Source organism: Aotus nancymaae, unplaced genomic scaffold, assembly GCF_030222135.1.
Source record: "Aotus nancymaae isolate 86718 unplaced genomic scaffold, 86718_ANA_hifiasm-v0.15.2.pri h1tg000020l, whole genome shotgun sequence".
Lineage (NCBI taxonomy): Eukaryota > Metazoa > Chordata > Mammalia > Primates > Aotidae > Aotus > Aotus nancymaae.
The window spans coordinates 31,143,909-31,169,316 of NW_026988432.1; the positions used below are offsets into that span (position 1 = coordinate 31,143,909).

At 36.3% G+C, this 25,408-nt stretch overlaps 1 protein-coding gene across 6 annotated transcripts in view; it reads right to left on the bottom strand.

The window, feature by feature from the left end:
• The window catches only part of ARK2N (arkadia (RNF111) N-terminal like PKA signaling regulator 2N), a 91,775-nt gene that overhangs the window by 19,419 nt on the left and 46,948 nt on the right, over positions 1 to 25,408 (bottom strand). For 5 of the 6 annotated variants that reach the window (XM_012440857.3, XM_064379217.1, XM_064379216.1 and 2 more), the window contains one exon: positions 6,637 to 6,819. The exons of the other annotated variant lie outside the window; for it this stretch is intronic. In XM_012440857.3, the coding sequence (XP_012296280.1) occupies positions 6,637 to 6,819 (183 nt within the window). The remainder of the gene's footprint in view (positions 1 to 6,636; positions 6,820 to 25,408) is intronic. 6 annotated transcript variants of the gene reach the window in all.

Here is a 25,408-nt window from a genome sequence, read left to right on the forward strand (position 1 = left end):
AAAAAAAAACAAGGTGCCATCACCAATATTTCAGATTCTTCTAACTTTATTCATCCATTATGGATCTAGAAACTAGTAATATTCCTTGCACATTGTTAGATAATCCAAACAATTCTGGCAGTGCAATTTTCACCCTTAAAATTGCAATCCAAATTGCTGGCATTTAACATGATTACAAAACCCAGATGATAAGCTAAAACTGGCCAATTAAAATTGGGGTCTGCTTTTTTTTTTTTTGAGACAGAGTTTCACTCTTGTTGCCCAGGCTGGAGTGCAATGGCACAATCTTGGCTCACTGCAACCTCCACCTCCCAGATTCAAGTGATTCTCCTGCCTCAACCTCCTGAGTAGTTGGGATTACAGGCATGTACCACCATGCCCAACTAATTTTGTGTTTTTAGTAGAGACAGGGTTTGGCCATATTGGTAAGGCTGGTCTTGAACTCCTGACCTCAGGTAATCCACCTGCCTTGGCCTCCCAAAGTGCTGGGATTACCGGTGTGAGCCACCTCGCTCAGCCTGGGGTCTGCTCCTACAGCAATTATCTGTATTGGTCAAAATACTGGTGCAAGATAAAATAAGGGGCATGAGAAAGTGTGTGGGTGCTAAATATAGACTGCCTGGTGAATGTTAAGAACTCCTAGACTAATAGTGTGAGGCATTTGCCAAATTTCCTGTCAGAACCTCAGATAAACTGTGCCACGCAGAAAACAAGTCAGCTAGGACCCACACCAAGGCAATGAGATGCTGCATTCTACAAGAGACACCAAAGGCATTCTGGGGTGCCTCTGCCTCTTCCTTCTACTATTTCAGAGCAAGGACCATTAGTCCTTTTCTGTCATTGTAACCCTCTTCAGCATCCCACACATTCCTTTGGGAGCTCCTGTACAGAACCTGACATTCTCTGGCCTTTGGGCTTTGCCCCTCCCCACCCCACCCCATGCCTGATGGAGGACCTCACAGGTTTCCAATGGCAGAACAGTGCCTAAAGCATACACAAAAGTGAGCCAAAGATGCTATGAGTTTCTTCAAATACTGTCAGTAGTAGTAATCTTTTCCAGTTCTAAGACAAGAACAAGCCCTGTAGAGAAAAATGTAAATACCACAATTACCATATATTAAACTGAAAATAAAGCAAAGCACTTATATTTAGCTATTGTGACAGCTGGCTGTCTCTGTGTAGGTCTCTGCCTGTGTCGGTCTTTGGAAAGATAACTTCTTTCACTATATGAGAAAATTCTAAATTTTGTCCTCCCACTACAGACCTTTTCAACAAGATAGGGTAAGAAAAAGTTACCAAGATAAGGTAATTACCAAGATAGGGTAAGAAAAAGAAGCATTAAAAAAAGTAGTAACTAAAGTATTATGGAAAACAGTTTCTTTCTGTCTTTAAAGGAAATAATGTAACGACTTTTTAAACTATAAATCCACTGGGTAAGAACTAGGCCTGAGCTTTGCAGCACACTGAAGAGAAAGTAGTATTACACACTGTATGACAGTCGCATGCTAGGCATAAAAAAATTTAACATCTTAAGTCACTACTCATTTAGCTTTAAAAAGAGGCAAATTATTACTTTTAGATTTTTTTGTTTTTGAGACGAAGTCTCCTTCTGTCACCCAGGCTGGAGTGCAGTGGTATGATCTTGGCTCACTGCAATCTCTACCTCCAAGGTCCAAGCAATTCTCCTTCCTCAGCCTCCTGAGCAGCTGGGACTACAGGCCATGCCCGGCTAATTTTTGTAATTTTTAAGTAGAAACAGGGTTTCACCACATTCGACAGGCTGGTCTCAAACTCCTAACCTCGTGATCCACCCACTTAGCCCTGCAAAATACTGGGATTACAGGCATCAGCCACTGCACCTGCCCTACTTTTAGTTCTTTAACAAGAATGTTAAAGACAACCTTAAAAAGTGAAGGAGGAGGGTTGGTCATGGTAGTTAACACCAGAAATTTCAGCATTTTGGGAGGCGGACACGGGCGGATCACTTGAGATCAGGAGGGCAAGGCCAGCCAGGCAATCATGGTGAAACCCAGTCTCTACTAAAAATACAAAAAAATTAGCTGGGTGTGGTGGCAGGTGCCTGTAATCCCAGCTACTGGGTAGGTTGAGGCAGGAGAATCACTTGAATGAGGAGGCAGAGGCTGCAGTGAGCTGAGATTGCCAAAGCATTCAGCCTAGGCAACACAGCTAGACTACATCTCCAAAAAAAAAAAAGAAGAGTGAAGGAAGAGGTCAAAAATCTAAAACCTGGCTGGGCGTGGTGGCTCATGCCTGTAATCTTAGAACTCTGGGAGGCCAAGACAGGCAGATCACCGGAGGTCAGGAGTTCAAGAGCAGCCTCGTCAACATGGTAAAACCTGTCTCTTCTAAAAATGCAAAAATTAGCTGGGCGCGGTGGCACACGCCTGTAATCCCAGCTACTTGGGAGGCTGAGGCACAAGAATTACTTGAACCCAGGAGGTAGAGGTTGCAGTGAGCCCAGAATGTGCTACTGTACTCCAGCCTGGGTAACAGAGCAAGACTCGCTCTCAGAGATAGATATATATATATATATCTTACCATCAACTTGATGCAGATAAACATGAAGAACATGACCAAACTTCATCTCCAAGATATAGAAACATGGCCATTCTGATCTGATTATTAAAAACCCTACACTAGGAACAGGAAACATTTCTCTGTACTGCTACCATGTTAGGCACAAATCAAGATTATCATCCCTATTTTAAAAACGGGGGAAATGCTCAGAGCCTACCTTCTTGGCAAGAAGGCTGATGGAAAAAATAAGGTATTTAAAATTTTAACTTCCCAAGGAAAAAAAATCCTAAATAAGTTCAGTTTACCACACCTACAAGCCTTCCTCACCAAGACTTCTGCTTCTTTTTGCCTCAACTACATTTATGTTTGCAGTGAGCCCTTACTAGAAACAAAAATGAAGCAATTTCCAGATATATTAATACAAGTTCCTAAACATGCTGGATACAAGAGTAACCCGAGGTTATTATTAAAAAGAGATTCCCAGAAACCATTTCAGATTTACTGACAGAATCATCAGGGAGAAACCTAGGAGTCTGAATTCGTATAAGCACACTGGGTAATTTCTATGCTCTGGTAAAGTTTAAGAAGTACTGCAGCAAAAGCAACTCATTGCAGTGCAAGAGAGTAAATTAGAAATCCACTGATTAATCCACTAATCACTTCCTTATTCAGTCTACTTCAGCATATTAACACTGCTGGTTAGCATTTCTGAGGGCCAACTATGTGCTGTCCTCTGTAGTAAACACACTGTATATATTATTTCACTTAGTAGTAACAATAATAACCTTTTGGAGTAGATACTATAATAGTTCTGTCCCAGTTTTGCAGAGAGGGAAAATTGAGGCTTTATATAATTTACCTCAGGGCATGAGGTTTCTAAGTGGCTGCTGGCTCAAAACCACCCACTACAGTGTTGAATTCCAGCATCAATTACAAAAAGGAAACACATGTCAAGAGTTGAAATGGAAAATTTAGGTCTTTTGTTGATCAGTAGCTTCCCTGATCTCAACTTAGTTTTTACCCCTGCATGTGATTCAAGTCTTTTGCCTAGGTTAAAACTAAAACTAAATATATATTTTGGATGCAAGAGAATCATCTAATTGCTTGAAAAAAGACAAGCTACTCTATCTTTAGTGCATTACCTATGTGATCCTAAATGGGATGGGGCTGTGGACCTGGGTTGAGGTGCTAGTGTTGATTCAAGTGAACCCCTGAATAGTCTGTTCAATAACTAGGCTTTTATTTTGTTGTGAAGGGGAGAGGACCCAGATTAACCATTAAAATTTTAACTTACACTCACACCATAAGAACGACAATCTGACTAATAATCCAAGTCTCAAAACAATTAACTGGCTACTAAGCAAAAATTCTATTAATATTTTACTGAGACACTGTAAGCATATTTAGATTCACAAGATGGTCCCATTATGATAATTACATCAACACTTAATAATACTTATAGTATTATTAAGTTTTATTTATTCCCCACATAACAGTATGGTCAGATTTAGAGAAAAAAGTGCCTTTGAAAGAGCGAATAAGCTTCATAATAAAATGTCAAGGTGATCTGCTGAGCAGTGGTGACTGCATCCTATGATACACAGAAACCTACACAAAATTTGTAGTCCAATATGCACACATGTTCTATGTATCAATTATATCCTAGAGAAATTATCATACACATATACCAAAAAACACATAAAGAAATGTTAAGAGCAGTATCATTTAAAATAGCATCTTAAATGTCCAAGAAGAGAATGGATAAATTGTGATATATTCATATAGTGGAATACTAAATAGCAGTGGAAAATGAATGAACTAGAGCCACACATAACAACAAAGCTCACAAAATGTTTAACTAAAAAAGCAAGTTTCAAATCATTACCTTCAATGTGATACCAATTAGTTTTAAAAACATGCTTATTTAGATACATAACAATGTACTACAAAAACATATAAAGAAATACATAGGAATATCACACACTAAAGATCAAATTTAGGAAAGCTTTGGCATGGGAAGGGCAAAGAGAAGGAAAACATCTGAAGCCACAGTTGTTTTTCTCCTCACATAATTTTACCGTGTTTTATTTCTTAAAAAGAATGGTGGGAGTTAAGTGTGATTTTTTAATAATCAGGCTAACAGTTACTTGAATCTGAAGATGTGAATGCTATCCCAAAAGCTAAACTTTAGTGATACTGTAAAACCTCAAACTTTGCATTATTAGGTTAGGTCATATGAAATGGCTGGATTTCTTGTAGGTCAAAAAGTCAATTAACAATTCCATAGGGTTCAACCAAGTATTAAGAATTCTGCATGTGAAGAGCAAAATGTTGGTAATCATTCATTTTTTACCCCAAAAATTCACTATAAAATGGTCTATATTTAATGGCAAGACTAAGAAAACAGGGAAATAAAACTAAAGTGGAATGGGTGACTCAATTGTCAAAGGATGAAAAACAAAGGTAAACCATCTGATATACAAATTACATAACTTAGAAACACGTATTTTACAAAATGTGGCTAAACTTTCCACTGATATAAAGCATTATTACTTTTTTTTTTTTTTTTTTTGAGACGGAGTCTAGTTTTGTCACCCAGGCTGGAGTGCAGTGGCACGATCTCGGCTCACTGCAACTTCTGCCTCCCAGGTTCAAGCAATTCTACAGCTGGGATTATAGGCACCCACCACCATGCTGCCACTGCGCCCACCACCACACCTGGCTAATTTTTGTATTTTTTGTAAAGACAGGGTTTCAACATGTTGGTCAGACTGGTCTTCAACTCCTGACCTTAACTGATTCTCCCACTTCGGCCTCCCAAAGTGCTGGGACTATAGGTATGAGCCACTGCGCCCAACAGCATTATTACTTCTTTTCAAAGTATCTATATTCACACATATTAATAAATCCTTAAAAGACACTTGTTGGGCCAAACAAGTATTTATACATATAAAAACTGAAGTCTAGAGGAGAAACTGGCCCAAGGACAAACAGGCAGTTACCAGTCCAAAAAAAAAAAAAATCAAAACTAAATCCAGGTTGTGTTCCAAAATTAGCTACATTAAATTAATCAGGTCAACAAACAAGTGATTTTCCTTTAGTTCCAATCTAAGATTATGAAAAGAATTTAAGACAACAATCAGTGGAGTTCTGTCTCAATACAAAAAGTTCTAAACTATAACTCATTTTTTGTAATATAAAACTCATTTTTCATAAAAATAACTTTAGGTAGTGATTAAACTATTAGATTAACTCATACAACCAATGCATTTATAAATTAACTAGAAAACTATAATCTTTCAGCAACACTAAAGATATTATACACTATATAAGCAGTCTCTCAATCCCCTTCTTTTATGTTCAGTGCTAGTACTTTAAAAAAAAAAAAAGGCTTAAATTAGAATGTTGAAAGAAAGGTTTGAGGAAAATATTGAAAGACTTAGAGGTATTGTGAAAGTTTGTCAAAGATAACAGCAGTGGATTTTTTAGTGAGTAAATATCACCACTTTTAAGAATAATCACAAAACTAAAAAAATGCACAAGAGGGACAGATATTTTTTTCCTGAGCGAATAGAGGCAGAAACTAAAAGAAAGGGGTCAGAAAAGACAAATAAGAACTTACTGAAGAGGAATTAACAGAGTCACTCCACAGCAAGAAGCACAAGAAACAGTGGCAGTACTGTGTCTGAACAGCCAGCCCCACAGGGAGAGAGATTTCAACGGTTCCCTATCCAAGCTGCAAGGACGCTACCCACAATTAAGAGAAAGAACTTGCCAAAGAATTTGAGGGTATCTGGGTTATTTTTGCATATATTGGGCATTTTTAATCCAAGAAATATGCCTACTGAAACCTACCAATACCTACAATTAATGTCTTAAATACTCTTAATTGTACTTCCTTCTGAGTAGGAAAGATGAATGACAAGCTATCAAAATTGTTTCAGGTATAAATGGCAGCCTAGATAGTTGCAATCAATCATTCAATGCCAGATGTCTCTGGTATGACCTGTTCTCCTCCTCAGGGTTCACTACAAGGAAAACAGCTGCCAGGAGACATGCATATTACACCATTAGAGAAGGGGAATGGGGAAGACCAACCTGCCTCTGCATTCAGCTCCTCTAGAAGCCCGCTGGTCCTCCAGGTAGCTCCTGTGTCCTGGCCGCCTACAGAATTATTGTGTTCTTGAACTACTGCAGCCGCCAATAAATTGTCCACATTTACCACTTCTGGGTCAGAGCTGGTGTCAGACATATCATAATGAGCTACAACTGGAGGTCCATCTAGGGAGGAAAGAAAATGTATACTTGTATCTAACGTGTGGGGTGAAAAATATTTCTGAAACTAGTAAGAGCCCTCTAAATGTCAGTTGCCTTTAGTATTCTATCTAATCAGAAAAGCTGCACTTTATATATCTAACATTTTGTATATAACGTGAAAGTGAAAAAGATAATCCAAGCTTACAAAGATGATGGACACATTTTGGAAGGAGGAAAAGGAGTGTTACTATGAAGAACAGAAGACAAGACTATACTCAACAATATTACACTGAATTCCTGTCATACTTCTAAAGAGCAAGATTAAGAAAAAAAGGATGACTCCACAGAGAAAGTAGAACTGATTTCTTAAAGGAAAAAATTGATGTGAATTATTAAAACCCAATTTATATTTTTTTAAAGGATGAACCTAGTTCTTTCTCTTACTGGCTAATATAAAAAGTCTCTAGCAGATTCAGAAAAGAAAATCAAATATATTTTCCTACGTCCTAAAGAAATAAGGTTAACTCTAGAGCTCTATTTGACTAACGTATCTATTTCCAGTAAAGTCCTTTTATAAAATAACAGGGATGTTATACACTTTATGACATTCTACGAAAAGACAATACAACAAAATCCATTTTCAGGATTTTGTTTTGGATATCTTATAAGGGATTCTATTTTCTTTTCCCTAAGAAAGACAACCAGCTCATACTCCAACTAAATGATATGCAATCTTATGGGTGATTTTATAGGAAGATATTAAAGTTCTTACTGGAAGAGATCCCTTCCACCCTCAAATCCCCCTAACTGGCTGAAAAAGGCAGCTGAGTTTCAAAGTAAATTACACAGCAGCAATTCATGCTAAAATAACTCAATATTCATGCTTATAGAATAGATACATGCTTTAAAATACTAATTCTACCCCTTAAAAAAATTAACAGCAAAAAGCAAAGTTTTCCTTCAAGTAAGAAATCCCACTACTATCCCTATTTTAATATAAAGCAGAAATAAAGGAATGCTGTTTTTTCTCCCAAAGGCTATCTATGAAGCGCAAGCTTATTTCCATAAAGGTTTTAAAATATCCAATAAATGAATGTTAAACACACCTATTTTACAAAACTCTTGACTATGAAGAAATGCGTATGTGCCAAGGAATCATAAAAATTTAACACAATGTAGTATTACTATTTTAATACAAATATCCATTGTGTAAATTGTCACTGAACAAAAACATACTTTGGGTATTGACCCCTTAAAACTAAACTACCAAACCACGGGTTTATGTAGTAATATTTTTTAAACAAAAAAATGACCAAACAAAAAAGCAAATGAGTTGTTAGGTGCCACTGTATAAAGAACAGACATGTCACAATATGAAATTCTGACGATCATGAAGTCTTTAGTTGACTACTTAAAAATAATATCCAAAACCCCAAATCAATTCAATGACCATAAAATTCAACAGTGTGGCCGTGGTATCAGTTAGTAATTGATTTTAGTTTAAATAGCAAAAAACTGATTCATGTTTGAGGTTTTTCTTTTCTAAAAAGAAAAGAAAGATGCAATATCCTATGGTGTTCTCGTCAGAGTTCAAAATGATTATTATGGAATCAAGATACTGTGTGATGCCCAAATACTTGGGTGCAGAAGATATGAGGGCCAAGTACAATATTGACTATTTGACCATATGCTCTATTTTTTTAAGGGCTGTTTTTTTAGTTGTTTGTAGCAAGTTATTTTAGTGAGTTATTTTAAAATTTACATGACTAATACCATTCAGAGCTTCTTGCCCTCATATTCTCCACCCCTAACCCCAAATTGAGGCAACAGGTTGGTCAATAGTCAAGTCAAAATTGTACCACTCCTACATGTATAATCATGCAAAAAGTATAAGTGTATACATGCAGAGTGATATCACCTACCCATGAAAATAACTCGTCTGAAAGTCTTCATCAGTAGGAAATACAAGCATAAACTTGTTATCTGGCTTCATTCTTGTATCTTCCATATTTCCAAACAGCACACCTTATAACTTAGCTTAAATTTAGTATTCATCATAAACAGAGACAGCAATATTTTCATATATTACACTTAAAATTGAAAATAAATTATGATCACTGTCATTTTTCATTTCCAATATATTCAAACAATGATAAGTCAATACTATATAAACTTCAACAAAATAATGAAATGGTTGTCTTTCCAACTTTGTTTTCCAACAAGAAACCACAACTAAGGATCTTGTGTTCCAAGGTCATTTTACACCTATCATTAGGAAACCATTATTAAATAAAATTTGTTTAAAGCACTTGAGGCCGGGTGCAGTGGCTCATGCCTGTAATCCAAGTACTTTAAGAGGCCGAGGCAGGTGGATCACTTGCAACCAGGAGTTTGAAACCAGCCTGGCCATGAATGGGAAACCTCGTCTCTACTAAAAATACAAAAAATTAGCTGGGTGTGGTGGCACACACCTGTAATCCCAGCTACTCGGGAGGCTGAGGCACGAGAATCACTTGAACCTGAGAGGCAGAGGTTGCAGTGAGTATAGATCATGCCACTGAACTCCAGCCTGGGCAACAGAGCGAGACTGTCTCAAAAAAAAAAAGGCACTTGGCGTCAGGATTTGTTCTCTGAGCTACTATACAAATATTAGCTAACTTACTTATGGTAACAATTTATGACATTCTTTTAAAATGTGATTCTTGCTATACAGAAGTAAATGACAGGTAAGATTCTGCAGATATTTTATCTGCTTTTTAAAAGAAATATCTCTTGAAGAAGAAGAAAAAAAAAGACTGCTGGGGAGGAGGCAGAAAAATTCAGCACATTAATAAGAGAAGCTGGCTGGGCATGGTGGATCATGCCTGTAACCCCAGCACTTTGGGAGGCTGAGGCACAGATCACTTGAAGTCAGGAGTTTGAGACAAGCCTGGCCAACATGACAAAACCCCATCTCTACTAAAAATACAAAAATTAGCCAGGTGTGGTAGTGCATGCCTGTAATCCCAGCTAGTTGGGAGGCTGAGACAGGAGAATCTCTTGAACCTAGGAAGCAGAGGCTGCAGTGAGCTAAGATCACACCACTGCACTCCAGCCTGGGCAACACAGTGAGACTCCATCTCAAAAACAATAATAAAATAAACAAAAGCTGCTATCTATTTGACTCTATTGGTTCGTTACAGAATAGAATAAATATGGGGATACTGCCCTTGCTCTCACTTGGTTATTCTTCTATGCTACTAAAACAATTGCATTGCTACTAAGAGATTGTTTCGACTTTTGAAAACATCAAAGTAGTTGCTTCAAGTAAAGTTACACATGAACACATTTTAAATTTAAGATTCAGTCATAAAAGCACATTCCATGCTTATAACATTCAAGTTATCCAAGCTGCACATTCTCCCATCTGCCTGCTCTGATGTCTGTCACAATCTTAAAACATAAATTTCTAATATTGAACTTACTGATTTTCCTACAATCATTAAAAACATCTTTCTGTAGAGGTAAATGTAACACATCTGTGTTAAATAATAACTATTCAATCTGTGGTTAACTCAGGTGCTATTTCTCCTCCTGATCAAATTCTTTTGAAATGTTTGCTGTTACAATTACAACACAAGAAAAGTTAAAAGTCAAAAACCCCACCAACAGTTGGGCACAGTGGCTCATGCCAATAATCTCAGCACTTTGGAAGGACGAGGCAGGAGGACTGCTTAAGCCCAGGAGTTCGAGAGTAGCCTGGGCAATACAGCAAGACCCCCATCTCTACTATTTAAAAATAATAAAATAAAATTTTAGAATTTTTTTTTTAAATCTACCAACTACTTTTTATTTAAAAACATCAATTCGAGCCATGGTGGCTCAGGCCAGTTGTCATGGTGCTTGAGGAGGTGAGGCTACACGTTTGAGGCCAGCCTGGGCAACATAAGAACCTCTCATTCATTAAAAAAAAAAAAAAAAAAAAAAAAGGCAATTCATCCATTTTATGCTAGAAATGGGTTTGTACTGTCTCACTAATCTTCTACCCTATAATAAATAAGTTCTAACTTTTCAAATATCAAAACATAGATGTATCTCTTGTCACACATTTCTGATATAGTAGGGTCTACCCTCTTACAGCCTTAAGCCTTCTGCATTGTTGCCATCAAATGTTTAATTTTACGAATTAGTTTCCTTTTCAAGTATGTTCTAAATCTCATTAGAAAATCTGAATTACACAAACAAATCAAAACAAAACCTAACTTTTCCTTTACTATGTTTATCCCACGACAAATTCCTCTTTCCAGGTTTGACAATCCAAAGCACAGGATTTAAAAACTAAACAAAATAATTACATAATTCATTACTTTCATTTAACAGATGGAAATTTGAGTCCTAATTAGATGAAACCACAATAGACTATAATTGTTCTCATTGTTGAAGGAAAGAAGAATACACAGGATGAGATTGAGAGTAGCATAGGAAGTACAGATTTTTGGCAGTCGACACAGGTTAAAGCCCTGCCTACTCCTTCTTAGCTACATGACCCTGGTAGGTTATTTCACTCCTCAGTGTCTTCACAGAGTTATAGTGAGGGTTAAAGAAGACGTTAACAAAGAACACAGAAGGAATTCAAATACTGATCCACTGCCCTACCTTTCCATTATACTTAGCCCCTGCCCTACTTTGTTGTTTGTTTGCTTACCTTTGCATGTACACTCTGCTGTACACCACCAGCATGCAAGAAGCTCTGAGGAACGTCAGTGCCTAGGCCAGTGCCTTATGTTGGTCATAGATGAACCCAATTCGGTAAGTAAATGCTTTGGCTAGGATTCATATTTGAATGAGGTCATCACAAATGTGACTTTTGTATTTTTGTTTGAAGTAAAATGTCAGCTTGCATGTATTCATAGAAAAATGTTTCAAAGCCAAATGGAAATTGCTTTGGATTAATCTATATTTGGCATCATCTTGCCTACAAGAGCACCTCCACTAACACCAGTGTTGTCACTCTCTCATTATGAAGTTGAACTACATCTAGGAAACAGGAGGTAACCCAGAGAAACATGGAAACATCATTTTCCCTTCCCTCTCTATTGTTAAGTCTAAGGCATAAGGAAAGGTGGGGCAAAGAACAAATATACGGTTGGCCCCTTTAACCCCCATTTCAATGTCTATAGTAATACAACCATGGTAATATACAACAAAGCCCAGAGGAAATTCCCTTCTATCTCTTTGCCATACCCAATCTCTTCAATCTCCTTGATAAGAGAAGAAAAAAATCTGTCTTGTTGCTATCAAAGGACTCTATCACGGGCCTTTTGATGGCATAATAAGGAAGGGTAAACATCATACATTCCAGATAGTGAAAAGCAAAAAATCTTACATCTTATCTAGCCAAGGAATCTAAATATTGAGAATGAGGTGTGGGCATGAGGGACTGAGGGAAAGTGGCAAACCGCAAGAGTTACAGAATGAAATTTGCATTTTAATAGAATCTACTTGAGAAAAGAAAAAAAAATTTGATTACACATCAGAATATTTACCAAGATGAAAATTTATATTTACAAATGAGGTCGGGCACAGTGGCTCACGTCTGTAATCCAGAACTTTGGGAGGCCGAGGCGGGAGGATCACTTGAGGTCTGGAGTTTGAGACCAGCCGGGAAAACATGGTGAAATCCCTGTCTCTACTAAAAATACAAAAATTAGGCCAGCAGGTGGCACACACCTGTAGTTCTAGCTACTCAGGAAGCTAAGGCAGGAGAATCACTTGAACCTGGGAGGCAGAGATTGCAGTGAGCCGAGATCGCGCCACTGCAACAGAGCAAGACTCCATCTCAAAAAAAAAAAAAGAGAGAGAGAGAAAAAAATAATAAAAATAGCAATCATCAAAAAAAAAAAAAAAATACCAATCATCACTTCTCGGCCTTTTGGCTAAGACCAAGTGCAAAAATATCAACCAAGAAAATAGAAAACACATGCAGAATAATTTGAAAAGAAAGCAGTCATTTTCAAAACATCTCTTAAAAAAGAAGAATTTCATCAACAAAAGACAAAAATCTGTAAAGGGCCATTTACAGAAAAAAAGCCTTAAATACCAAAAACTATGTGTATTATTTTCTTCAGAATAACATCACAAAATTATTCTGGTCAAAGGAGAAATGTCTAAGATAGGGCTACATGGAAATGAAATGCAGCAATATGCACTGAAACTTTCTATTTAGGAGTTAAGTCATTTTTAAAAATCAAACCAAATGATTGTACTTTGTACTTTTTCCATTATACTCAATTATTAAAATTTTAAACCAAAGTTTCCAGGATGAAAATAAGATTTTAAGGATTATGTTTGTCCTTATACTCATAAACGTTACATCAGTCTGTCCATCCAGAAAAGCTATTTATGATACTGATGAAGGGTTCATTTACCATCCTGAAAAGATCAAAGAAGAAGTAAAAGCAAAGACCCAAGATTATCAGAGTAATGGAAAATCCGATCAATAGAAAAAACAATTTAATGCATAACCACTAACTATAAAGTTGTGAAGCCTCTGATTCAAGTGGAGTTATTCAAAAGATAACTCAGGTAATTCATCAGATATTTAAGAGAAGCTATAAATACAGAAATGAGGCACTTGAAGAGGTCACCATCTTTCAATTTATCTATTTCAGGGACAAATCCATGACCTACTGCTTTGAGGATTTAGATCCATAGAGAAAAAACTAAAATATCTGTACTACATAAATCGAGAAAGAGCACAAAATTTAGATATATTAGCCACATCCCTAAATCTATGTGCTAAAGAGTCATCCATTCCACATTCTAGTCTTTTGATTCCTCCTTGATGCAGTCTAAATTTTGCTATTTTTCCTAACATTCATCAGTTTTTAATAGGATCGTTTAGTAGGACATACAGTTTAAAGAAAAAGGGAGCTTTTATGTTCACAGTGGTATTATTTCTTCAATTACCAAAAAAAACTAATCTCCAAAATATGTAAAATCTATTATTACATTAATTAGAAACTAATACCATTTATTTCATTGCAGAAAAACAAGTTTCTTGATTCAGAAACACCTAATGTGAATTAACTGGTCGGGAATCATATAACACCATCCTCAACAGAGTAACAGGAAACATTTCTTTTTCAAAATTTTTATTCATCTAGGTTCGTTACATGTCAAATGCACAGTGAGGTAAAGGATATTAAGAAAATGCAATAAAATAAAAACAGTAATTTGATAACATTCTTCCCAAATCTTAAAGTTATATTATGAATAAGACTTAACTGCCAAAGAATACACTTCTTTGTGGATATTCCTTCAGTTTTTATAACGTCTTCTATTTTACACTGTGGTAATTTAATATAACATGAGAATATCTACTCAATACTAGCAAACTACCAGTTTGGTTGCAACTTCCATTAACTTTCCTAAACTTCAGAGGAAATAAAAATAGAAACCAAGGGAAAAAAATGAGTATAGAAACCTGGAAGTTAGTCCATGTTACATATAATTCATAAACTCATAATTTCTAAAAAATTTAAAATGACATGTTTTTTATCTGTACTGTGATTAAGGGCATATGTTATTTTGAAGAGGATTTTGAGAAAAAAAAATTTTACTGGAATTGTTTTGACACTATTTTTTCTGATATGCGGTAGTCCAAAAAATCTTTTTCATTATACCCTCGTTGTACTATTTAAATATTTTTTTAAAAGGAGAGAGGAAAATCAATATAAGCTAAATAAAATATAAAAGGTACAATCAATTTAAAAGGCTACCTTTTTGTAAGATAATATGCCCATAATTTGCTATTTTAAACAAATGATAACACAAAGCCTATCTGCCATCTTTCCTATAATGTTCATGTAACTGTATACCGTTAGGCAAAGTCAGCTCTATGTTAAAAATTATCAGTAATATCAATTTAGGGTACTTTGCTTATAAAAGAATTCACTGCATTGTTTCCTTCATTAATAAGCACACTTGATACACTTTAAATCATTCTGCATACAACTTTTAAGAAATAAATCAGACCAGGCTCAGATCCCAGCACTTTGGGAGGCAGAGGCAGGTGGAACACCTGAAGGCAGGAGTTCAAGACCAGCCTAGCCAACATGGTAAAACCCTGTCTCTACTAAAAATACAAAAAATTAGCTGGGCGTGGTGGCAGGCACCTGTAATCCTAGCTACTTGGGAGGCTGAAGGCAGGAGACTCACTTGAACCCGGGAGGTGGAGGTTACAGTGAGCCGATATCGCGCCACTCCAGCCTGGGCAATAAGAGCAAAACTCTGTCTCAAAAAACAAAAAAAAAAAAAAAGAAAGAAAGAAAGAAAGAAACTTTATGTAAATTGAGATATACCTAGACCTAGAGACTTTTGCTATTAAATCTTAGTAACAACAGGGAATGATAAAAGCAATAATCAAAAGACATTAGTTGGTGTATACGCTTTTATTTGGTCTGCTAGTGAGCTTTCAAAAAAAAAAAGCCCCAAACCTTTCATCTTTTTTAAAAGACATCTTTTCTCAAGCTTAATTACCATAACTAGGTTTATATGTAGGCAACTTTTATTTTCTTACATACCTTTAGTAAGCAATAAACCGGTGTTATATTAACAATCTGAATCCATTAGAAATCACTGTAGACAACTGTATAGTTATCTGCCTCCAGCCTCTTGTCAAGTCTAACATTAATGAAATTCAGTTACTTCAGAATTCTGAAGATGGATACGTACATGCATACACACATCCCTGAGACTAGGCTCATCTCTCAGTAAAAATACAAACAAAAAACAGGTAACACTTTCCCTTGGAGCCCTCCAAATAACAATCTTTATGCTACTTCTATTTTTTTTAAAGTAAAATCTCATGTAAAATAATAAGCCTTAAGATTTTAACTTCACCTTGTTGTGCTCTAAATTAAAATTTTATGTGAGCTTTAAAAATTACACTCCTCCGTCTCAAAAAAAATAAAAAATAAAAATAAAAATAAAAATTACACTCAATTTCAATAACGCACAAAAAGTTCAGATCAGTATGATTAAGAGTTATTATTGTCTAATAAGTGGCTCAAATAATTAGATCACTCTAATCTGCTAGTTAAATTCTCTTAAGATGATTAGGTATCTAATGTCCTAGGACACTGAGCTAGCAAAAACTAGGCAGAAAGCAGGCTGTAGCTAGGTTACCAAAAAACACATTTACCTTTAGTGAGAGGATAATGGCCTCTTAAATGTCAACTAAAGAGAAATACTAAAAGAAGTACCAACATGTAACAACCAGTAATAGACTTATAACTGTAGTAGGTAAAACTATAATTTGTTTCCTAACATTTCTCAAGTTATTTTTTTTTTACAATGCTTGGTGATTTTTTAAATGAAATAACTTTTTTAAGTCTGCAGCTTAATCCTTTTAATTATCTCCCATGAAAACAAGAGGAAAAAAAATTATCTGACAGATTAGACAAAGGGAAATTCCATATGCACATACTACAGAGATGCAATAGTCCAGATATGGGATTTTATTCTTAAATAAAAAAGCATTTCAACCATTTCTGGATTAGTGCTGTAGGTTGAAAGAGATTTCTTTCCAGCATTAACCTTTTATAGACTACAAATAAATACAATCAGGACACGGTCCTTAACCTTCTTAAAATTGTAGGAAAATTAAGGGAATTCAAAGGAAATAAAGGGAGGACCACTAAAGACTTAAACAATAGCTACATAAAAATGCCATCACATAATCCAAAAGTAATTCCCACTTACTAGTATTAGTACAATACATGTAATCTTAAGAATACAGATTGCCTCAGGAAAAGAGAATGCAATAACCTACACTAGTCATGTTAAAAAAAACCTGTTAAAACTACTTCACAAGGCAAGGTGTGGTGGCTCGTACCTGTAATCCCAGCCTCCCAATTCCTTGAGCCTAGAAGTTTAAGACCAGCCTGGGTAACAGAGCAAGACCCCACCTTTGCAAAAAATAAGAAAATTAGCCAGACATGGTGGCACACACTTATGGTCCCAGCTACTAGGGAAGATCGCTTGAGCCTGGGAAGTTGAGGCTGCAGTGAGCCTTGATTGTGCCTGGGCAACAGAGCAAGACCTTGTCTCAAAAAAATTTAAAAAAACAAGTACTTCCCATACTTGACATTTGTTTAAGTGTCTGTAATATAAACACAAAATATGTTGAAAGGGGAATTTTTTAATTATGCTACCTGGAAAAGGTGTAACCATTTTAAAGCAAAATGTATCATTTTTCAAAACAATACTCCTTAAGACAGCAATGCATTACCTTCAAAGCACTCTGCAAAACCTAAAAATCAAGATAAAAATTTTTCGTATATATATTTCTGTTAGAAATTATTCTTAAGGTTAAACTCTCCAAACCACAGGATGTCAAATTTTACTTTAGGATAAATTTTTAAATATTTTGGTATAGGTTCTAAGAATTAAATCAGTGTATTCTGGTGTTCCTTATCTTTCTGCCAAAACCTTTTTCTTCCTTTACTTAAAATTTTGTAGAAAAGGCTTTCCAAAATTATTAGTGTTCAACACCTTTTCATATATTCAAAATGTTATATTCTTTCCTTGAATATTAACTATTAATATCTATGTTTTAGGCCGGGTGCGAATCACAAAGAATCCCAACACTTTGAGAGGCCAAGGTATGCAGATTACGTAAGCCCAGGAGTTTGAGGCCAGCCTGAACAACATAGCAGAACCCCGTCTCTACAAAATATACAAAAATTAGCCAGGTGGAAGTCCCAGCTATTTGGGAGGCTGAGGTGGGAGGACCACTTGAGCCTGGGAGGCAGAGGTTGCAATGAGCTGAGACAGCACCTCTGCACTCCAGCCTAGATAATAGAGTGAGACCCTATCTCAAAAAAAAAAAAAAAAAAAAAAAAAACCCTACATATGTTGGTTAATTTTATTCCACTGAAACGTTTTTCTTAAAGGCAAAAAAAAATCTACAGAGTTCTTGCCCAATTATCCAATAACAATGAAAATCAGAATGCATCCAGTTAATACAATACTAGCAATAAGTTATCTATGTTATTCTTCAAAGATTAACCTTTTCTATCTTAAAATGCATTTCAAAGCATGCTTAATATATTAAGCATTATATCATAAAACAAGCCTGTTAGGTGCTTGAAGCGGTTTACACATGCATAGAAAAGTAGTCCTTAACATGCTGAAATTAATATTTTCTTACATCTAAAAATCCATGTCTAATAAAATCTATGATCCCAGGAAGAAGGTGAAGACAGAACTTCCCCGAAAACATCTCAACGTCAAGTAAATTCAGTCATCCAAAACTAATATGCTCTTCCTCTTGACGTAAACTTAATTTTAAAAAACCTATTTGTGGAAATAGTTAACTAGTGTTGCGCTATCATTTCAGAGAGAAACCCATCAGTTATAATAAACTCTTACATGTTTTATAATGAAAAATCGCCAGGTGCGGCGGCTCACGTCTGTAATCCCAGCACTTTGGGAGGCCAAGGCAGGCAGTTCACCTGAGGTCAGGAATTCGAGACCAGCCTGGCCAACATGGCGAAACCCCGCCTCTACTTAAAATGCAAAAATTAGCTGGGTGTGGTGGCAGACACCTGTAATCCCAACTAACTGGGAGGCTGAGGCAGGTGAATTGCTTGAACCCGGGAGGCAGAGGTTGCAGTGAGACAAGACCACACCATTGCATTCCAGCCTGGGCAACAAGAACAAAACTCCATCGCCCCAAAAAAGAAAAAAAAAAAAAAGTAAACCCAGTGGAAAACCCAATTTTTAAAAACCACTTAGTGTTGGCAAACTTACATATTCCTATTGAAGACTGTCATCCTAATTTAGCTGTGTCTCACAGTACTACTAGAAACCTTTAAAAGATAAAATGCCAGTATTTCCCAATCCCAGGCTGCATATAAAAATATCTATCATGTTCCAAGACCTTCAATCCTGTGATATTTTCTATCCCTTGACACACTCTATAAGCTCTTTAACATAACTAAGGCCCATTTACTTTTAATTCAAGGATTGAAAAAATTAAACTGGTAGTACATTCACTAATAAACTTAGTCACTAGCAATTTGAAACCCCACCTAATACATACCCTTGATACAGTGACCATTTTATCTTTGTCCTCTATAGGTACCCTTTACATCAGGGTACTAGAAATTCCACTGGCTGATGCCTACCAGATTATTGCCTTGGGCACTAAGCTTTAAATTAAAGCTCAAAATAAAAATCTATCTCCATGTCAGTGAAAAATACTATTTTTTTCATCCATGAAATCCAGCTGCAGTCTAAGCTGCTTTCCCTACATTATCTTGCATAGGAGGCACACAGCAAATATTTGCTCAAAAAGTATTGTGTTCTTCCTGTATACAAGTGATACTGAATATAATTAATGAAAAACTAGCAACAAATTAGATTATTAAATGACATATGGAACAATGACATAAAAATGTTCAGGAAGTACATTCACTCACAATCTTCACAGTTAACTATGAGGTCCCCCAATTAGAAGCAGAAGTCAACAGTGTCTGTAGAGAATAAGTGCTAAGAGACTCTCAAGGAATTAACCATCTACCTATTTGGGTTCACTAGAATTTCCAGTTTTTTGTTTTATTTATATTTTTGGTAAAAAGCAAAGAAGAGGATGGCTCCTACTATTATATAAATATGGTTCTATGTTCCAACCATACATAACAAAACTCAAGCTAAAGTTTATCAAATTCTGAGCTTTCTGTTTTGAGTATCTAATTTTTAAAAAGAAACTGTTTACTACTGCAGCTTTTGAAATATCATCAGGGCCAGGTGCAGTGACTCACACCTGTAATCCCAGCACTTTGGGAGGCTGAGACAGGCAGATCACAAGGTCAGGAGTTCGAGACCAGCCTGGCTAACATAGTGAAACCCTGTCTCCACTAAAAATACAAAAAAAAAAAATTAGCTAGGCGTGGGGGTGGGCACCTGTAATCGCAGCTACTCGAGACCCTGAGGCAGGAGAATGGGTGGAGGTTGCAGTGAGCCGAGATCGCGCCACTGCACTCCAGCCTGGACGACAGAGTAAGACTCTGTGTTTCAACTTCCCATGGGCAAAAGCATATTCTTTTCTTACACAATCCAAAATGCAGATTGTTAACACAATTAATTTTGTGATCGATTCAAAGGTTGTTCTGTAATATTCCCATTTTCAGCAACATTAATTAGAAAATTGGTATTATACATCTTTGGGAACTCTGACATACTATCAACATCTGGACAAGTCATGAAAGAATCAAAAGCTGCTGTGGCAGTACTTGGAAATCAGACATCTGCCATGTAAAAGCACTTGATAGGGTGACAGGAAAAATTCTTTGGCCGACTAGTTGCATCTTAGGTCCCCTGGGTTCCAGTAGCTGCTTGTTCTCTTCGCCAGTGTCAAGGTCAGTTACCTTTTCCATCCACATGTGGAACTTCTCTGTCTGCCTCTCCATCTTGGAAAAACAGCTCCTGGCCTCTTCTAGCGACACTGCCTGTGCAGTTCTATCACACAGCAACCCTGTCAAGTAATCCTGTAACTTCCCTGGGAGCTCCTTCAGATCGCCCAGCATGACCAAAGGCACCTTTAAAGACACTGAGGCCATTTCATAAAACATTATTGCTTCAGAAACTGTATTTTTATTAAGACATGCTTACTCAGGAAAATGACATAAGCATTGCTAAGAGCCTGATAGATCCAGCATTCATAAGTAGTGATTAAATTCATTAACCAAAGTCACTAATTCCAAAAAATAGAATAAAATGACTAATATTATTTTTCACAGCTTTAGTATGTCTACTTGGCAGTATGTATTCTGTTACTACACAGACTGAATACAACTGACTGAATCTACAACAGTAGTTTCCAACCTTTGCTGAACAATAAGAACTAGAGGGGTTTAACAAACACCAAAACCTAGGGTTGCTCCAAGGCATCTGAGATTTGTTTTGGTTTAAGCTCCCCAGGAGATTTTAGTGTATATCCTGAGTTGAAAACCACCGTATCCTTGAGTATTTTAACTCCCTTTGCTTTAAAATTCTGAAAAGTTGTTTTGTCAGCTGGCCCATATTCAATCATTATACAATCATCCTCCAATGATTAATTCTTATCACACAAAATATCTGTTTTAAATTTTTTTTTTAATTCTTATGGAAAACCACATGGAGGAGATGATACAGAATACCTCTGGGTCAGCTTTTACAAAACCTGGTCTGTGTAAACTGTTAAAATGTATGCCACAAAAAAAAAAAAAAAAAAATTGTAGTTAAGTTTGGGATATACTACAAATCACATCCTTCCCCTCTGGAGAGTACATTCATTAATGGCTGAAGTGTACTGCAGTTTAAAACAAAAAACATCTGTTAACACATAATCCAGCACTTTCCAAACATCTGAACATGTATACAACTAGGTAGCACAGTGGTCCAGTTTAGATATGGTCCCATACATATACAATTTCATCCTTGAACTAGGCTAGATCATCTTTGGTTTGGGTCCCCTGTAGTTTGGATCTCTAATAAATTAACTATATTGAAGTTTACATTCTAAGGAACCTAATAAAAGTGTTACTTCCTCAGATCACTCTTGACTACACTATCTAAAATAGCTTTTCTACTCCATTCCTAGTCAATCTTTATCTCTTATATCCTGCTTTATTATTATTCACATCATATCCCTACCTGATAGCACATGATGAATTCACTAATTGTCTCCTCATGAAAAATTAAGTTCCATGACAGCAGAGACTTCTTTCACTGTTGTATCCCCAAAGCCATGGACTAGGTGCTCAAATACTTGCTGAATAAAAGAATGATTGATGGAATCAATCAATCTTGGCCTTATACCATCAACCTACATCAAGAGTCTCATAAATAATGTTCCTATGAAACACTCTACTGAGTATCTGTTAAACTAATTTGTGAAAACATGGTTTGCTTTATCACATAGCAGCCTTTTATGAAGCTGCAAAGAGATATTTTCCATGTCTCAGTATCAAGAATACGTCTCAGTATCAAGAATAACTGTGTTTCTCCTAGATAAAAAAGAATTTTTTAATCAATCAGGCCACCTATTTTCAATGCCTAAAAGGCTGTGAGACAAACATTCAGCCCAGTTCTACCCAGCAAATAAAAACCTCATGAAGTCTGTCACCCACCTGTATAATTTCACATTATTCCTTTTCCTCTGATTACTCCATCCCCTATGCTGTCTTCACTTTTTTAAAAAGTTTTGTTTATGTGAAAAGTTCCTCAAGAAGGACATACCTTTGGTATGTTTAGCTTATGGAAAAGAAAAAGACTAAATGAAATTTGAAGCTTAACTTCCTTTATGTCCCATTATAAGTGCTGGGCAAACTTAAGCATAGTACAGGAAATTGGATGGCTCCTTTGATCTGCCTTAGATTCTGGCATTACTTATTTCTCAATGAATACTAAAAATGGGTATTTAAAAGCTGAAAATGGTATAAGAACATTTATACTTGGGGCAGTGAGGTAAGTTGTAGCCTCATAAAGATTCCTATAAGCAATAATCACTGATAAGCAAGACATTTTGAGGCCTTATAAACAGGGACCAATTATGCATTTATCAAAGCCCACAGAACTTACAACACCAAGAGTGAACCCTAACAATAAACTACGGACTTTGTGTGATAATGATGTGTCAATGTAGGTTCATCATTTAACAAATGTCCATTCTAGTGCAGGATGTTGATAGTAGGGGAGGCCATGGCTATGTGGGAGAAGAGGGTACATGGGAACTCTCTGTCCCCTCTGCTCAATTTTACTGTGAACATAAAACTGCTCTAAAAACAAAATCTATTAAAAAATGACAAAAAAAAAAAAAGGAACCACATTCTCACCTTAAACACACATATGCTCTTTTATTAACACTAAGATACATCCTATTTTGAGAAAAAGACTTTATGCTTTTCCTTTTACAAAGTTAATATAGGTACTCACTTTAGGAAATAAGAAAAGCAAGCCAAAAATAGTATCTTCGTGCTTTAACATGAGAAATTGCCAAAGGATGCCCACCAGTAAGACTTCAAAGCTTTTTAGTTAACATCATCCAGACCTTGTAACATATAGAAAACCACATTTAAACATGGCATGCTTTTCAAATAATCGCTTAAATGACATAAAAAAGGGCACTTAATGCTTGTTAATTAATATAGAATTGTGCTACGATTTATAACTAATATAATTTCAAGAAAACCAGACTCCACTGTTTAGAACTCGATACCTATTAGCAGCAGTAAGAGAACTTAATTGAATCAGACTACCAGTTTTAGTGATTTTCAGATATAGGAGACTTAACATATCACTGCTTAACTGAGAGGTTCTAAGCCCCGGCTACTCACTGCCATCACCTAAGGCTGATCATATAAATGTCAACAGTTTTAAAGCTGATGCCTGGGGTCAGACCCCAATGATTCTGATTGAATGGGGCTAAAGTGGGGTCTGGGCATCAGACGTTTTAACTGCCACCCAGCTGATTCTAATACACAGCTAGATTAAAAACCTATTTTACCCACATGATTTTGCATACCAATCTGAAAATAGTTTTTACCTGATTATTCTGTCTCAGTGTTTTCTTATCATTGTATTTAGTGAGTCTCTTAAATAGTTACCAAACTACAACCAGATTACAAAAGGCTTAAGATAGGGGCATGGGGCTTTTAACCACTTAAATCATTTGATACTCAATCTAGGAAAAAGGTCAATTTATTATAGTGCTTCATGGGATTCACTATATAGGTTTAGGATCTTCAACCATGAATCCTACTCACTGCCTAATATTTAAAATTTGCCAAGCAATTAATCACCCAAAAGTTTAAAAAGCCTCAAAAATTAGTAAGAAAAAACATGTCAGAAGAAAAATGTGCAAAGAATATGAACAGACTTAATAGCTAAACATTTTTCAACTTCACTAGTGATCAAAGAAATGCAAATTAACATTAAGATGCCTTTTTTTTTTTAATGTAGTCTCACTGTCACCCAGGCTGGAGTGCAGTGGCACAACCTCAGCTCACTCCCACATCCGCCTCCCGGGTTCAAGCAATTCTCCTGCCTCAGCCTCCAGAGTAGCTGGGACTACAGACACATGCCACCATGCCCAGCTAATTTTTTTTTTTTTTTAGTAGAGATGGAGTTTCACCATGTTGGCCAGGCTGGTCTTGAACTCCTGAACTCAGGTGATCCATTCGCTTCAGCCTCCCAAATTGGGATTACAGGTGTGAGCCACTACACTGGCAAGATACCATTCTTCTATCAAATCAGCAAGCTTTTAAAAAAATTAATACTCAATAGCAAGAATACAATGCATGAACACTCAAGCTCTTGGGTGAAATAAACAATTATTATTATTATTATTTTTTCCAGATTCTTTTGAGACAAAGTCTCACTCTGTCACCCAGGCTGGAGTGTAGTGGCTCAATCATGGATCACTGCAGCCTCTGCCTCCTGGGCTCAGGCAATCCTCCCAACTCGGCCTCCAGAGTAGCTGGGACTATAGGCACATGCTGCTATGCCCAGCTAACTTTTGTATTTCTAGTTGAGATGGGGTTTCACCATGTTCGCCAGGCTGGTCTTGAACTCCTGACCTCAAGTAAGCCACCAGTCTCGGCCTCCCAGAGTCCTGGGATTACAGGTGTGAGCCATCATACTCAGCTTCACTATTTTTTAAAAGCAGTATGGCAGCATGTGGTCAAGAGCCGTAAGTGTTCATACCCTTAACTCATAATAGCAAAAACTTAAAAGAGCCCAAAGGACCAACATTAGGGATATTATTTTTATAATTAGCTAAATTATTCAAAATCCATACATTCTAGGGAGAATATTTAGTGTTCTGGTTAAATGCTCAAAATCCAATGTTAAGAAGAAAAAGGAAGACATAAGCAATACCCAGACAAATTTTGTTATATATCATGGAAGGCAACATATTCAAATGTTAACAAAAGCAGAATTATGGGTGATTTTAGTTTTCTACTTCACATTTTTCTATTTTCAAAAATTTCTACAAAGAATTTGCCACTTAAAAATATTTAATTTTTAAGCAAGAGTTAACTGATCAAGTATAATTATGTCTACCAGAGAAAAAACTATGAGGTAAGATGACAGCTTGTCACGATGCAGTTCACTACATAAGTATGTATGGTGAGTAATGGGTGCTGAGATCCTGGCTTGAAGTGTGGCTGAGCTGGTGTAGCTGGGTTGCATGGATAAAGAATTCAAGTAATCTTAGACAGCTGTCCTCAGTAGCCTCAATGATATTCTCCAAAAGAAATCAGATTTTCAAAGGCAAATAGCCAAGACAACTGACTCTTAGCTACCACCAGGGGTATTACTTTTACAACTCGGTGTGAATAGGCATTTACACAATGGACTATTAAACCACACAAAGCAGGTCATTATAGACAAGATAAAGCTACCCTGTATGGAGGTCCAATCTGCTAAATATTTACAAAAAACAGTTACTGGAAAAACTTTTCCTCACTGACCATGTACACTGATGCACATATGTTAATATGTTCAGAAAATTAACTTTCTCAAACTGAATGAAGGCGAATGTCCATTATTCATATTAACTAAAATCAAAATCCCTCCAACT